We start from the raw sequence: 17,500 nt of genomic DNA, 5'->3' as shown, positions 1-17,500 counted from the left end.
TCTTAAAATAGCCATTGCACACCCAGACAGCATTGACAGATAGTGGCCACAAATATTGTAAATAAAACATAACTTCTCCCCAAATGCATAATTGCTGTATAATTTGATATAGCCTAATTATTATGTTTTCTGGGGAAGCATAGAATATGTAAATATTTTCATAGAAGGAAAAAGACACCTGAAACTTTCCTTCTGTCTTTGTCTCCAGTCTCTGCACTTGGCAAGTATCTTTCTGAGTAAAGATATAGACTTACATTCTTATGATCTCAACTTGATTTACTAACAAAAAACACTCCTAAACAGTGTTTATTATTCCTCGAAGACCAGGTTCAGATCCAGTATTGAACCTGAATTCAATTTGATTTTAAAAATATATATTAAATATATATTTAAATAAAATTTTCCTTCTGTGATCAATTACTAATATACCATGACCAAAAACTCTCTCGGCTTTCTGATTTTCAATATATAAGATTGGAAGACAGACTGGTGGTGTTTGTCAGTTCTTTGAAACGTCTCCTTTTTCCATATACAGTCTTTTAGGTCTTCCATAGTTATTATGCATACCAACTACTGTTTATCAAAAAGTCCTTTATTTCTTCTACTTACTAAAATGACTAGGCAGAACTTGGTTTTTTTTTTTTCTTTCTTTTAGCTGAAAAACACTGATGAAGTTTCTTACTTTTGAGCTATCACTAATACCTGTTCGATGTCACTTTTTGATTGTTCAAGCCATAGCTTAAAACACTGGTTGTTGCCTACATGTACTCCCATGAAGTGATAGCTGCCTGTCAGTTTTCAGGAATCTTTAGGAAAAACATCCTGGAATCAGACAATCCTCTAGGATGTTTATCAGTCTTATGCTGTGCTTATCAGATCATAACTCAGTAATGACAGTATCAGAAAGAAAAAAAGTTAGATAATGTGTGCCAGAACACCATCTACAAATGCTTTGGAAAAAAGCTAAATATAAATGAGAGTGAGATGTTATTAACTGCTGCATGTTCTTGTTTCTATAATTTTGTCAATAGGAGCTTCAGACAGAAGAATTAATTTTTTTTCCTTGGGATATGCTTTTTTTTTTTTTTTGAATTAGGCGGGTTTGTGTACAAATTAAAGCACAGAGAAATACTTATTAAATATTTTTGTTAGAGGGAACTAGAGGGGGGAATTACCCTGCCCTGAAAATACAGTTGTCCTGTTAATGAAAACAGAAAATTTACATTGAAAAATTATAAATTGTTCTTTAGTTGTACTTCTGCCTCAGTTATTCCACAGTATCAGTGAAAACAAGTAATACTATTTTTACTTTGGAGCAACCTTCCAGATGCTGTAAGATACTGCTGTTTTCTGTGGAAGACAGAATATGGTAGCCTTACTCTGAAATCATATTCCTTACCTGTCAGGTTTTGTTCAGGTTTTGGTATTCCAGTGCTACTACACACAGTTCTGTTGAATACCATGACATGATATAATGGTCTGTTTACACCAATAAACTAAGTCAGCCAGACCAGAAGTATCTTATTATTCTGTAACTTTATTTTAAGCAGTGGCCAAAGGCCTGAACCAGTAGCAACCTAGAGAACTCTTAATAAGAAAAAATGATTTTGCAGTTGAAATTGTTCTCCTTCGGTTATCCATGAAAAAAAAGAGTTTGTGGAAATGAAACAGTTCACCTCAGAACTCATTTTCTGTATGCTACACATTATAAAACATAGAATTATGTTTTAAAGATCAGATTTAGATTCTGTATTTCTCTCCATTGAATGTTCTGTATTTAGTAGCGAAGAGATGTTATATAAAGATAATTGTATTAAAAATGGTGACTAAATCATATGCATCAGAACTGCCAAAGGTGGTTTTCTTTAGAACTTGAGAAATCTAGCATTTTGTCATTTGGTGATACCTGGTAAATATCTTCTACATAAATGATGCTGTTTATAAATTGTTTATGTAAATTGTTTAGTATACCAATAAATTGGAATTAACAGCACAAGATTTACTTGTAAGAGCTGGATGTAGACATGCAGTTGCTGAAAGACAACTTTGAGAAAAGCCCACACAGTTACCTGGACTTTAGAAGACTTCTTATAATATTGCTAGTGACAATTGTCCTTTAGGAACTTCTTGAATTACAAAGAGAAAGATCAATTACATCTATTTTTTTTTTTTTAATTTGCATAAATTATAAAAAAGTGGATTTCAGATTAATCTATTTTTGTCCTGAGGAAGTATTTAATTTACTATAAACAGAGAAATGGTTCTAGTGAGGAAGAGAGGGGACTGTAAGAGAAGGAGCAAACAGTAACAGTAAGCAGCCTGGACCACCTAGCAACTTCTAAGTTGTTTCAGTCACCCAGCCTCTGGTGCCTTCTTTATTCAAGCATCATTCCTTCCTTCTTACACAACTCCTTTCTACTCCTGTCATCCCGATTTCCCTCACTCCTTGTGGCAGCTCAGTATCTGTGCTCCCAGCATCATTCCTGCGTATAACCCCCTGAGCCTCCCTGAGCTCCAGTTACCCACAGTCATCAAGGGTTGTGTCCTTAGAGCTGGAATCCAGCCCCTGTCCCTCTCTCTTCTTCCTTCATATGTCCCTTTGAGTCACAGCATCATTGGAAAAGCCATTTAGGGTGACAGAGGAAACAGAAATCTGGTACATGGGTATAAGGTTGTAGTAGAAAGGAAAAAAAAATAGTGGGGAGGGAAGGATAAGAAAGCAGCCCCAACAAGGGTTCACTCAAAAGAACACTACCTAAATCACTGTGCAAATGATCTTTGGATTGACATATTGAATGTCAAGAGAGATTTCCTTTGTTGAAACTAAAAAGGTGTCATAAAAATTGAGATCTAGAACGAAGGTGCTGAAGTTAGCATTTAATTCTGTAGGTGAATAAAACTGCATTTTTGTTGCAGGAGAAATTGAAATATAGTTAAAGGAAACAGTGGCTAAAATCAAAAGAAGAAAAAAACAGAGGCTGCAAAAATAGCATATAGACAATTATGCAAACAAATAATCAAAACCTAGGAAATCTTATTGGAATTAACAAATACAAGTGCCAGCCATCATCAGCTTCCTTCCACCCTGTTTTTAAATTACATTCCTTCCACTGTTTCTTTGAGATTGCCAGGCATACTTCGGGACATGTCGATACTCTTGAGAGGAGATAAATTGAGGGACCTTCTCTAGCATACCTAGTAGCAGCTGGGTGCTAGAACAATTTCAGTCTAATCCAGCAGTTAGCATTTAGCGGGTTTTTGGGCTTTGTGTCTTCTTGGTGCATTTTTTAAGTGACCAAAAAAAAAAAAAAGAAAACAAAAAAGAAATAAGCTTATAACATTGCTAAAACTTTCTGGAAGAAGAACTGACAGTTTTCCAATTAAATCTCATCTTGTGTTTTTCTTTACTTCACATCTTTTAATGACAGTGTCATGTAATATGATGATTTTATAAGCGGTTTTGCTAACTCATTCAGCAGAGTAATCAATAGAAAAAAATAAGCCAGATGGGTTGCAGTCCATTTGTATTGGGTGGGACAGATGGCATTATTGATAGATGGAAATATTCCAAATAATTATTGTATAATGATATAACAGTGACTGTGCCTGCAAAATTTTATTAATTTACTTTGTGAATGCACTTTATTCAGTAGGGCTTGAGTTGTACCATTTAGACAGTACTCTCAATATATTTAGCTGGGAGCTGAGTCTACACCCTAACTTCACCTTCCCCTACCCATGGGCTTTCTGTGCAGAAACATTCCTGTAGTATTTTGTTAGACTGTTTCAAGTGGTGCATTGTAGTTCTGCCTGTACAACAGATTCCCCTAGGCTAACTGTGATGGGCAAGATCATTATTATATTTTTTTTCTACCTCTGCTTGTTTTTTGCTTTCTCTTTTTATCCTCACCAATACAAAGGAGAAACATGCTGTGCTGTCTCAAGATTTCAGAAGATTTCAGGCATTCCAGCTTGCTTAACTGCTGTGTTTTCTTTTTTTTCCATCTTGCTAATTCCTGGCAAGACTTGATATAGCTAGATAAATAAAATATATAAATTCTGATAAACTGTATAATGAATACTCATTTCCACTGTTGCTATTCAATTGTATATTCCATGGAAAAGTACTGTGAATTAATTCTTTCTGTGAGATAAGAGCACATTAACTTCCTAGCAGAAAAATTTTGAGGCAGTTTGCTGCTTTTGAAATAAATTTGTTTATAAAATTTCTGAATGCTAAAGATTAGTTTCAGTTATTTTGGTTGGATGAAATATATACAAAACTTGAAGGCAGATTTTCCAGAATTCTCTGAAAGTTATCTCTGATTTGTTTGTTATAAAAAAAAATATTATCAGGAAATACTTCAGTGTATTTAGTACGCAATGTTTTGTTATCAATGAAAAGTTTAGAATTGGTTGTGTTTGTAAGTGAGCACTGGTGAGCACTGGTGAATGGAGATTTTGAGACAATGAAAACAATATATTTTGTTAAGATTAGAAGACCAAGTGGCATAGAAAGATAATATTTAATGTAATAGCAAGATGTATTAATAGCACTGAAGTCATTACATCTTTTTTTTAGCAAGTCATTTTACACACAGTATTTTTTTATTAAATTCTGATACTATAGGTCAGTTCCCCTCTGAGTTATCATACTAGACAGTTGCCTATATCTTTTCCATCCTCAGTAATGAAAAATCTCCTTGGTGAAATACTTCGTGTGACATAAAAAATGTATCTTTTTACTTCTATAACACTTCTTGCATTTGGACATTAGTTGTGTGGTACTCTCCCACCAATAATTTTCTGAGCAAACATACTTCAAACTTTAGAAGTTCACCAGCCCATCTTCTGACAGAAGCTTTCTTTTTTTTTATGGTAAGAATTCAGAATGAGTGGCTGTGATCCCATGATTGTTTCAAATCCAGCAAAGAGTGCTGCAGTTGACTTTCATTCTGTCAGGAATGCCAGTCAGGTTGTTGACAATGTGTGTCTTAATAATGTGTAATGCAGAAGTGATGGAAAAAAGATTCACAGTGTTTTATCTGATATATATTGTGAATGGGTTCCACACTTATTTCAACACTCGGGTAACTTGATGCCAAATTTAAAAATCTAAATTAAAACCTTTTGGACCAGATTTAAAAACTGCTTAGATGTCAAAAGATGTAAGTACACCCAAACCAGAATTTTTTAAAGATATCTAAGAGCAGACAACTAGGGCACTGGGCCCTTCCAGGGAGCCCCTGTATTGACCTTTTTTATAATACCATTGGTGCTTTCCTGTATCTTTCCACTTTGCCTTACAAATAATGTAGGTCCCAAGTATAAACAAGTCAAATCTTGAAGAAGAATCTTTCTAGTTACATACAGTTGTTTCCTAGAGTAATTAGTGTGTTTTCATGGCAGTCATTTAGAATGGCATCATGCATCTGTAACAGCAGTCTGTGCATTGTTCAGACATCCATGTCCTATTTGAAGTATACAGACTGTCATGAATTTAAATAAAATTCATGCATTCTCTAACACTTTATTCTAAGTACAACAGAAGTAGCTTATGCTCAAATAGTGGAAGTTGAAGATTTTTCTTGCTGCAAAGGATTGGACAAAGATTTAAGATCCTCTTTTACCTATAGAGAAAATGACTATAAAACTTAAAATGGAATATTAATAAACCTTCCCAGATTTCTGTGAGAAGATGCATATTTTTCCACCGTCCTGAACAGATGTTTATAAGCCAGTAATACTCAGGTACACTTTTTTGTCTAATTTATTATATGTATTAATATCTTTATTTAATGCAATTGTTAGATTTCCAAAAAGTGTTGTGAATTCTATGTCCTATAGTTAATACTATAGGTAATATTAACTTAATTGGTCTCCTTTTACCAGTTTCTTGAACAAAATAGTCAAAATATGAGTAATAGAAGTAAACAAGGATTATACAGGTAAAATGACAAATTAGAACACTGCTACCATTACATTGCAGCAAAATCTCACATAGGTTAATTAATATGATTTGTAATATCACCAGAAGAAAAACAAATATTTTTGAAAACCATTGCTGACAGCCAGTACCTATGCCTATCAAAAATTCAATAGGAGGAATATGCATGTTTCTGTTTCCCCTTTTTGTCCCATCAGGTTCATAAAATCAATTTTGCTCTGAGATGCTGTTTTGAATGTTCCACAGTTTGATGGCCTACGTTCAGAGGACACAGTACATTAAATTGCACAGTGCTAGTGTGTCTTTCATCTCGTGCCTAGTGTATTTCATTTCCCCTGCGTTCAGATTAGACAAAGCTTTTCTATTCATTTGGAGCAACTGTAATGAGAATATTTAACACAGGTCAAATGCAGATAGTAGTAATCTAGAGGTCCTTGGAAATAGTCTGCTGTTTGGCACTGGGCAACAATGGGAGGTGAAAGGTTTGCCACTTGAACTTATTCTTAAAAGAAGACTAATATTCTACTTGTAACATTAGCAGAGGCTTAATAATGTTTAAAAATTAGTATGGTTAACTAAAAGAACATGACTTTACCTAAAGCCATTTTTCGAAATGGAATATATGTGTATAAAAATCATATGATTGCATAATAGACTAAAGAGTATGCATGAATTTAACTTGTAGAGTATAAACAAAAAAAATGAATGATAGAAAATACAAAAGGAGAGTATTTCTTCTGTGATCGTTTGTGGAGATATCTACAGATACAATCAAATCCTCAACTGGTATAAGTCAGCATCACTGTGATTTCCTTGAACTGATTTACACTAGCTTATTTGCCACTTACAGATAATATATCCATGCATTTGAATGTTGTTTTTCAGGTAGACAGAGTGAAGAAATGCATGTCAAGTTATTCAGGGTGGTAAACAGCCTAGTTTATCCAGGCTGACTGATCTTCCCCTGCAGCAGATACCTTATAAGACTGGTTTTGAGTGATTCTTCATCTCCTTTGCTGAAAACATTAATTCTGTTTTGAACCTGTCACTTTTGTGCTAAGCAAGAGTGCATATATGCATCCACTGTTCACTTAGGCCAGAACCTCTGGTCAAAAGTCTAATGTGTGATGACTGTGAAAGCCATTAACAGTTTCATCCCTGCAGCGAGTACCTGTTGTCACTGCCTCATTATAGAGGGATGAATGCCATTTCAGTTGAAAAGTGATCAAGGTCCAACTTTTACTCAAGAAACTTCCCTAGTAAAATGTAGTCCAAATTACATGTAGAGCACTTTAAATGCCCACAATGAAGGATAGAATTTCAGGATTTCATCACTTTCAAAGTTTTTGTGTTCTCCCTTGGATAAGGTAATCCTGTTGATCAGGACTCTTCAGAAAGAAGAGCCATATTGCCACCTCAACCTACATGAAGAGTTTAATTAGCAACTCATCTTTCCTAGAACTGTGGCAGGGTAATCCCTTTCAGACCGCAAGAGGCAGTCAGGGGGATATCCCAGAACATATGACACTGTGCTCAGCCATAAATTTGGAGAATTTGGTCTTCCAAGGTGGCTATTCCCCAGAGGCTGGCTGGGCATCAGTCTGCTGGTGGGAGGAGGTGAAAGATTGCCTTTGCATTGCTGGTTTTATTATCTTCACCTGTAAAGTGTCCTTACCTCAGCCCAAGAGTTCTCCATGTTTGCTCTTCCTATTGTCCCTCCCATCCTGCTGGGGCTGAGGGCCAAGCAAGTGGCTCTGTGGAGAGGAAGCTGCCTGGGACTCAACCCCTCAAGCAGATTCAGCAAATTATCACTGAAGACAAATTTCACAATTAACTAGGAAAATTCTTACCTGTCCTCCTTTGTCAAACTTCAGACAAAATTAGAACTCAAAATATCATCTCTTCCTTTTGAAACTATGCAAGAATCTTGTCTCTATTCAGACACATTAATGATCTTCTACTATCAAAAAAAAAAAAAATGGGGGGAAAAATTAACTGGGAAAGCATCTTCATTCTTCCAGTGGAAGTACTTCTTTGCTATTTTATTTTATGATCCAAGGGATCCTACTAAATTTCGGTACTTGATTATCCTCATCTCTGGTTCTGTGTGCTGGTCATAATAATAATTTCCTTTTCTTTTCTTCTTCCTCTTCTCTGAAGGATATCACATGGTCTTCAAATTTAATAGTAGATCTTTAATTTTCTTATTCATAAAAGTCAAAGTAACCCAAAATTTATTTATGCTTTCCTGTACTCCACTTTCAAAAAAGCACGTAAGACAGTGTAAAGTGAGTTATCTTATTCTGAAACCTTTAAATTTTTGCATAGCAAAAATGAGCAGTGCTCCCTGGTCAATACCCAGTTATATGCATGCCAGCTAGCAGTGAATAAACTTCCTCCCTGTTTTTATTCAGCTGATATGATACCTGTTCACTTCTCATCAATCCTTTGGTTGTAACACCATAAACGCAGGTGGTAACACTTGAAATATAACTTTGATTTTATCTTGGATATTATTCAGTGTTAATATTCTGCATGTCTTTATGCATCTCACCTATAAGCACCTTCATAGAAGCACCCTGGCCTTCTTCTGTAGGTGACCAAAATAGTTATTTTTTTAATATATATTTTATATATATATATATAATATATTATATATATATGTGTGTATATATATATTTATGTGTATTTATGTGTACAGTAATTTCACGAATACAAGCCGCACCAATTTGACCAAAATTTTGGTGGAAACCCGGAAGTGCGGCTAATATTCCGGGGCGGCTAATCTATTAACAAAATTCTAAAAGCTGCCAACACGGAAGTGAGAGCCCGCGGCAGCCCCAAGCCAAGCTGGAGCCCGGCCGGCCCCGGCAGAGGTGGGAAAGCCTGGCAGAGGCGGGGCCAGCAGTGTCGGGGGCGGGCGGCAGAGCCTGAGCCAGCAGGGCGGGGGAGCCCGGGAGAACTGGGGCTAGCAGCGCAGGGGAGCATGGCAGAAGCAGGAAGGCCGGCGGGTGGGGCTGCCTGGCAGCGGGGGAAGCCCAGCATAATCGGGGCCAGCAGCGTGGGGGAGCCCGGCGGTGCGGGGGCCTGCAGTGCCGGCCAGGGCGAGGAAACGCGGCGGCGGTGCAGACGGGAGGGGGCGGCCGGCGAGCGTGGTGGCGGCGGCGGCAGCCCTGCCGGCGGGGCGAGCGAAAGCGGCGCTCGCGAAAGCGCCGCCGCGAGCCGCGAGCCGCGAGCCGCGAGCCGCGAAAGCGCCGCCGCGAGCCGCGAACCGCGAGCCGCGAGCCGCGAACCGCGAGCCGCGAACCGCGAGCCGCGAACCGCGAGCTGCGAGCCGCGAGCCGCGAAAGCGCCGCCGCGAGCCGGGAACCGCGAGCCGCGAGCCGCGAGCCGCGAGCCGCGAAAGCGCCGCCGCGAGCCGCGAACCGCGAGCCGCGAGCCGCGAACCGCGAGCCGCGAACCGCAAGCCGCGAGCCGCGAACCGCGAGCCGCGAAAGCGCCGCCGCGAGCCGGGAACCGCGAGCCGCGAGCCGCGAGCCGCGAACCGCGAGCCGCGAAAGCGCCGCCGCGAGCCGCGAACCGCGAGCCGCGAACCGCGAGCCGCGAGCCGCGAGCCGCGAACCGCGAACCGCGAGCCGCGAACCGCGAGCCGCGAAAGCGCCGCCGCGAGCCGCGAACCGCGAGCCGCGAGCCGCGAGCCGCGAACCGCGAACCGCGAGCCGCGAAAGCGCCGCGGGGCGGGCGCGGCGCTCGCGAGGCGCGGCGCTCGCGAGGCGCGGCGCGGGGCGAGCGAAAGCGGCAGCGGGGCGGACGGCGAGCCCGGCGGCGGCAGCCCTGCCAACCGGGCGAGCGAACGCGGCAGCGGGGCGGTGCTGACGGGAGAGGGGGGCCAGCGAGCCCGGCGGCGGCGGCAGCACCACCCGGCCAGCCCCGCCGAGCCGTGGCGCTGACCTGGGCCACCCGGCCCCGTCGGCAACCATGAGCGGGCCGAGCCTGCCTGGCCCCGCCCCGAGCCAGTAAAGCCCGCTATGCCGCGATCCTCTTACTAATTGGCCAATTTGTGAAAGCTGCGCACGGATTCTCGCGACGAACGAAAGTGCGGCTAATATTCGGGGTGCGGCTTATCTATTGACAAAGACAGCAACATTGTCGAGGCACCGGGGGTGCGGCTTATAATCCGTGCGGCTTGTATTCGTGAAACTACTGTATATATATATACATATATGTGTGTGTATATCTATATGCATATATATATATATATAAACAAAGCAACAAGTCTGAAAGAGGATATGCAACCATTAGCTGAAGAAAATACTGACTGTAAACCATTTTTAATTAAGATGGTAATTTTGGTAAAGGACTGTTGTAATTTGTTGAATGAGTGTTTGTGTGGAGTTGCATAAAGCAACTCAGTAATGCACAGTCTTATAGGCTCTCTGTGGATGTTCTGCACAACTACATGGAGGAGGCATACATCTACAGATTTTTCTCCCTCCCTCTTCTTATATATATATATGCATATAGACATCATATACATATACATATACATATGTATATATATGCATATTACAAGCATATCTATGAATATATAATTGTATTTTTTCTTAGTATAAAAACTTCTAACAAGTATATATGTTAATACATGGCACTTAAAGGCCATTTACTGAAAACCTTCCATTCTAATTTTCTGTAGATGGAGACACCTGCCTTCAGGAGTGTGAGTTAAGATCCCATTATATATTTCAGTAGTAATCTCAGATACATATTTTCATGTTCAGAGGAACAAATTTGCATTCCATATAGCTCATTCCAGACACTGCTGAGAATGACTATACGTTTAACTAAAACTTAGCTTAGAACTTGTAGGTTATTGTGAACTTTCTCTCACACTGAGTCTGGCTAGGGTGGATTTAATTTTCTTTACAGCCACCCCAATAGTGCTGTGCTGTGTTTTGGATTTGTGGCAGACCAGTATTGGCTGTTGCTGGACAATGCCTGCACAGCATCAAGACTTTCTCTTTCTCCTACTTTACCCATACCCAGCAAGAGAGCTGCAGTTTGGCAGAGCTTGGAGGGGACTTAGTTACTGAGACACCTGAGTTGAATTGACCAAAGTATTATATTGTATTATATATAATATAGATTCATGCTTGACAATAAAACCTGGAGCAGGGGTGAGTTTTTTTCTAAATTTTTTGGGCAGCCCAGTATAGTGGATTGTAAGAAATTGCCTTATTTTGATGCCTGCATCATCTGAGTTTGACTTCTATAATACTGAACTGGAAAAAAACTGGTCATGCGAAATCCAAGTTCCAAACTATATGTAGGACATTATTGGTCAATGTAAATGACTGGAGTTAAAATAAAAGTCATGAGAAGCCCTAATAGTCATATGCTATGCCATTTAACCGACCTTGTTTTGCAGTCATACCATATTAAAAATGAAAGTAATTAACTAGTTTGTTGAAAACAATATTTATCTCAAAAATATTCACATACATAAGATGGAATGTAAATGTATTTTCCAGTAAAAGATTGTGTACTAAAAAGCACCACATTCAAAATTAAATTGCTTGCCAGAAAACCAGTCATATCCTGAGCTGCATCAGAAGAAGTATGGCAAGAAGTTTGAAGGAGATGATTCTGCCCCTCTGCTCTGCTCTGGTGAGACCTCACCATGAGGACTGTATCCAGCTCTGGAATCCTCAGCACAGGAAGGACATGGACCTATTGAAGCAAGTCCAGAGCAGGACTACCAAGTTGATCAGAGGGATTGAGAACCTTTCCTGTAAGGAAATGCAGAGAGAATTGGGATTGTTCAACCTGGAAAAGAGAGGGTGTTGGGGTGACCTGGTTGCAGCCTTCCAGTACCTCGAAAGAGTTTACAGGAAAGATGGGGCAAGACTGTTTACAAGAGCATGTAGTGACAGGGCAGGGGGAAATGACTTCTGATTGGAAGAGAGTGAGTTGTGATAAGGTATTACAAAATACAGTAATTTCACAATTACAAGCTGCACTGATTATAAGCGGCACTTCCGGGGTGTCAACAACGTTTTGTTTTTCCTCCATTTACAAACCGCACCGGATTGTAAGCCGCACTTTCGTTCGCAGCAAGGATCCGCGTGCAACTTTCACAAAGTGGCCAATTAGAAACAGAATCACGGGAGCGCGGGGTTTACTGGCTCGGGACCGTGCGGGCTCGGCCCGGCCCCCCCGCCGCCGCCGCGGAGCTGCCCTGGCCCGGCATGGCCCTCCCCCTCCCCAGCTGCGGAATGGCCCCGGCCCAGCTCAGTTCCCACCTCCCCCACCGGGGAACGGCCCCGGCCCGGCACAGCTCCCCCCTCCTCCGCCGGCCCCGGCCCCGCTCCCCCGCGGCCGCCGTGGATGGCCCTGGCCCTGCTCGGGGCGACGCACGCTCGGCTTGGCTTGGGGCTGCTGCGTACTTGCATTTCCGGTTGGCAAATTTCAGAATTTTTTTTTCACATATTAGCCTCTCCGGAATACAAGCCTCACTTCCGGGTACGGAGCAAAACTTTAATCAAAATGGTGCGGCTTGTAATAGTGAAATTACTGTAATTCTTTTCTGTGAGTGTGGTGAAGGGCTAGCAAAGGTTCCCCATGGAAATTGTGGGTGTTCTATGCCTAGAGGTCCCCTAGAGGTCCCTTCAAGGCCAGGCCTGGCTGAACAACCCAGTCTGGTGGAAGATGTCCCTGCCCTTGGCACAGTGTATGGAACTAGATGATCTTCAAGGTCCCAACTCCAAAAATTCTGTGATTCTATGACATTATTTTCGATTGTACGTCTTTATGTCATATTACTAATCAAGGTGGCTGCCACAATGAGGAAGAGCCTGACAGTTAGTGGAAGTTAAGTAGTGCCACCAGAGTTTTCAAACTGGTTTCCTTCTGTCTCCTTCTTCCTTGCATTCTACAAAATTTTGTTACAGGTTTGACAAGAGTAGATAATGGTGCTGTACAGGTACAGATGAACAGATAATGTAATTAGAATATGTGAGGTGAAAGCTGATATTCTGTTTGAAAATTGATTCCAGAGCACATTGTCAAAGTTCAGGAGGAAGCAGACTTTCAAAGAAAAGGACTTTGCAATCAGTATCCAAAATTCAAATTCTGTCATAAAATCTGTTAGCCTTAATGCCCACAAAGTAGATTTTGACCATTAACTTTCCTCATTTTCTATCCCATTTGGGTAAACCCTCACAAATTATTTTCAGCTGGAATTTTTCCACCTTGGACATCCTTACTTCAGTTCAACTCTTTTTCCTAAGTGCTTATTTTTGACACTACACATGAAGAATAAAAACCCTCAGAGTGACAGTCTGTGATCATGTTTCATGTGGTAGACTTCATTTGCTTTCAGTTTGTATTGCTATCAATTTATGACTTTGTTCCTTAAATACTTATCTTTTTTTTTCCACATTGTAACTGATATATTGAATGATGTATGTTTGAGAGGTATTTCAAGGATCCTCAGTCATTAACTGGTTATGTCTTGGCTCAGGAGTCTTTAGTTTGTTGAGAGAAAGTCACTTTTTTAAGCAAATACAAAAGCTTTTCAGTATATAATTATTTTCTTATCAATTTTACATTTTCATGCCCTTTTGAGCATGTAGCATGCAGTGCTTGAATTTACATTTAGCTCTGCAGGAACTGCTTTAAATATTATTATTAAGAAGGAAGAAATCAAAAATCAAAGTGAATTCTTAGTACAATACCAAGGTATAGGAAGGTGCAATTGCAGCAACAGCAGCCTGGATTAGTGTATAGAACTAACTCACAGCTTGACAAAAAAATCCCTGCTGGGGAGGAAATGTAGGGGAACTGGCAGAATTTTGCTACATCTGCTCCCTACTGCTAATAAGCTTTAACCCATTTCATTTTTATTATGCTTGGTTTTTAGATATTTTGCTTCCAAAATTATATCTGTAACTATGAGAACACATAAAAGGAAGCTCGACAGGTAGGACTGTTTAAATATTTAAAACTATCAGCAAGAGATGTTAAAGGCCATAATGAGTGAGATGGTTGCCTTCTTAGTGTGGGATTTTAGAGTACAGGCACTTCAATGCTGCTAGAAAGGCTGAGCAGAGGTATTGAGTAAAACTGATTTCATAGCTTGAGTGGCTTGTACAGCCAGAAGGCACCATTAGATTATTTATTCTGACCTGTATATCATGGACCATTACATTTCACCCAGAAATTCCCATTTTGAACTCTGTGAGTATACTTGCACTAAAATATATCAGACCGTTGGAGTTCCAAATACTTTATGCCACAGGGTGAGAATGAAAAGGCTGAGCTTTGCATGCAGTTGGAAGAGGGTTTGTCAGGTTGGTAAATACACACGGTAGCATGGCTACTTCTGCAGAGTAAAGCAAACAACCAAAGGCTTGTATGGACTCTACAAAAGTGAAAAACCATTCCTGACCCCTTAGAGTTAAGGAAAAAGATATAGATATTCTTATCGTAACAGAGCACTTGTATCAGAGCTCTGCTGAAACCAAAAACAGTTCTCTAAAATGAAATAAAAATTGAAAAATTAAGCCTCCACTCCCCAAATCAACTATAATAAACAAAATACTTAATCTGTCTCATGACACATCAGTGGGAGTAATTAAGAGGGAAAATAAGTCATGTCCATTATTAAAATTAATAATAATTGTCTAATTCTACCTTGCAGGTATTTTGCCCCTTTTGTAGCCCTGCTGGCAGTCCTGTGCTCCTCAACTTCTCAATCCAGACCCATCCACTGCAGTACTTTGGACATGTTTTCTGTCTGGATAATCAGTGCTATGACTAATATCCATAACCATCTAAAAATATGAGGGAAATGGTATTGTATATTTTCCATTTGGTATTAGCACATGCTAACCATAACTGATTATACATTTTAAAATCTTTCTTTTACTCTGGTGATGGCATGATTGTCACATACAATTATGAAAGGTATTTTGAAGAGAGATTGAAATGTATAAAATTCATTGAGTAGTTGAAAATTTGATGTCTGTGGGGCTAATGAGACTGTGATTTTAGATAATGGGTTAGGACAAGACTGTGATACTTTCCTGAGGAATTATGCAAAAATAGAAGCCTGTGTCTTTCAGTAGGAGAGGCTTCCTCACTACTGTGCCTGCAGAAGCCTATGTCTGTCTTTCAGATGGCCAGTTTATATTTTCTGGTTTTCTTTCAATTTATTTTAACAAGAAATTATTTGAGCTTCCCTTGCAAGAAAGCTTCCAGGTTGATAAGTCCAGAAAATAGAGGTGTTAGCCTAGTTATTGCAGACTCTGTGTACATTCTTCAGGCTTTCAATTGTTTATTTGTTCTAGAGACTTGTTCAAAGCTGATTATGTCTTCATAGAAATGTGATCCTGATTGCTCTCGTTTTGATCCTGTCAGAGCTTCTCCCTTTCTGAAGTAAAAGGATGAAAACACAGTGATCCAACAATAGAAAAGAGAAACAAAATTAACAAGCAAATGATATCCTTCTGTACTAAATATAATCAAAAGAGAGCTTGTAAAGTTGTGTCTTAAACTTCAACAGAAACCTTTTTTCTATCACACAGAAATGATGAAAATTTATACCACTTCTTGGCCTCTGTTGACAATCATGGTAAAAGATAGAATAGCAAGTTTTTAAATTATTCTGTTTGAGCAATATAAACTATAGATCATGTAAAGTTATTGAACTGATTTCTAAGAACTCTCTGTTTTCATGAGTTCTATATTTGCTTTGTTATTTAATGTAATGCTTACCTATTCTTCCAGTGGCACTATTCAGAGACCATTCATCATGAAATTTTTGATTCTGCAAGGATTTCAACACATCCTTTATGCACCAGAAAGGTGTCTCAACTTATAAATCAAATTTACTATATATTTATTGTGGGATTTGGGTCCTAACAGTGTTGTTACTTAATTTTTCTCGTAGTTTCTTGTGATGTACTTGGTTGACTACCATAAAATTTTAGCTTATCACCTTGTCTATTATCCTAATAATAGCCATCAATATATTGTGTAGATTTAAAATTCCCTATACTCTCACTAAAATAACTTGGGACATGGTAATTTTATCCTCCTGCAAAAATGCATCTATGAGAAAAGTTAAGCTGTTATGCTTGGCATGTTAATTGGCAGCCATTTAATATCTAATTATTAATTTTGCATCACTGCTATGGCTACCTGCAGATTTTTTTCAAAATTACTGAGGTGAAAATTTAATTTGTATTTTTTTCTAATGTGAGCAGGCAGAATTATAATCACATCAAAAGAATACATTAATTAGAAATCCACACAAATTACAAAAATTGGTTGAAAGCATCCTGAGAAATAGTACAACTTCTAAATTTCTATACTCGTATTTATTCTCCTGTATGTGCTTTCTCTTTTTCATGTTTCTTTTTTCTAAAGATAGCTGAAGACCGCACAAAAAAGAAATTACTCTGAAAAATGTGCTATCAGATGTTGCTGTGAAAAATAAAGAACCACTTGGTTTGCTCTAGATTTTCCATGATACAGTAGCACCAAATACAGGCTCAGTTTCCCAGCTGACATTGTACAAAATAATTTCTATGTGACACAGTCATTACTAAACTACCTCCATCTTTCTCCAACATGTTGAGGAATGAGTATAGAGGACTAAAATTTCTGAAGAACTTGTTTCTTTTCATATTTACAGTATTTATTCTATGACAAATATCCAGTTTACAAGACTTCATTTTTAGTCTGCCAGTTTTCTGTTAGTCTTTTCGACATGCACCAAATAATTTGTTTTATTTCAGAAATAAATACTAAATGTCTGACTTTCTTATTTTTGAAAGCTTTCCAAAAGGAACATTCTTAGTAATTTTATTGTTATAAAACACTGTGGTATTCATTATTTGAATTCAGACGTGGTATACCAGGAATGCATGTGGCCTATTTATTAGACAAACTAGGATGTTGAAAAGAATTGCTTCTATCCTACTTTCTTATGGAACTGACATTTTTATTCTTATGCAGTTTTCCTAGTGGAATCTTTACTTTTTAAGTCATAAGCCTATTGTTGTAAGAGACTCTAGCAAAGCTTAATCTGGATCTCAGGAGTTTGATGCACTCTGTTTAATGCAGGCAGTGTAAAAGAAATTTTAAATGTATTATTTAAAGGCACATTAATCTTGCCACTGTAATGGTGTAATAATGCATACCATATAAGGTTTTCATAAACTCAGCTTCTAAAAGTAACATCACAGTATGTTTCTTTTTGTTCTCCAAGTCACTTCTTTGTAGAGATAGCAATTATGCATTCATCTCTGTCTCTTATAGCCTGATTCCATATTCAGCTGAGAGATAGATAGGCCTTAGTCCTTACTAACACAACAAAAATAATATTTCTCATTTAGAACAGAGAGGATAGTCAAACAAATTTTATAATAAATGTTAAAGGCCAAAATGTATACATTTTTCAGTTTAATTAAGCAAAATAGTTAAATACTTATACAATGGATTGAAGATAGATTTGTCTTTAACTCATCATTCTTTTGTTTTCATTAGAAT

The 17,500-nt window shown here is 39.0% G+C and overlaps 1 protein-coding gene across 4 annotated transcripts in view; it reads left to right on the top strand.

Moving 5' to 3' along the window:
• Positions 1 to 17,500, top strand: part of DPH6 (diphthamine biosynthesis 6) — a 200,524-nt gene that overhangs the window by 135,931 nt on the left and 47,093 nt on the right. The window contains exon 14 of one of the 4 annotated variants that reach the window (XM_033063512.2): positions 14,646 to 14,798. The exons of the other annotated variants lie outside the window; for them this stretch is intronic. Within the exon in view, the coding sequence (XP_032919403.1) occupies positions 14,646 to 14,765 (120 nt within the window). The 3' untranslated portion in view covers positions 14,766 to 14,798. The remainder of the gene's footprint in view (positions 1 to 14,645; positions 14,799 to 17,500) is intronic. 4 annotated transcript variants of the gene reach the window in all.

Source organism: Catharus ustulatus, chromosome 6, assembly GCF_009819885.2.
Source record: "Catharus ustulatus isolate bCatUst1 chromosome 6, bCatUst1.pri.v2, whole genome shotgun sequence".
Lineage (NCBI taxonomy): Eukaryota > Metazoa > Chordata > Aves > Passeriformes > Turdidae > Catharus > Catharus ustulatus.
Note: the sequence above shows the minus strand (reverse complement) of the source record. Positions and strands in the feature narration are given on the sequence as shown.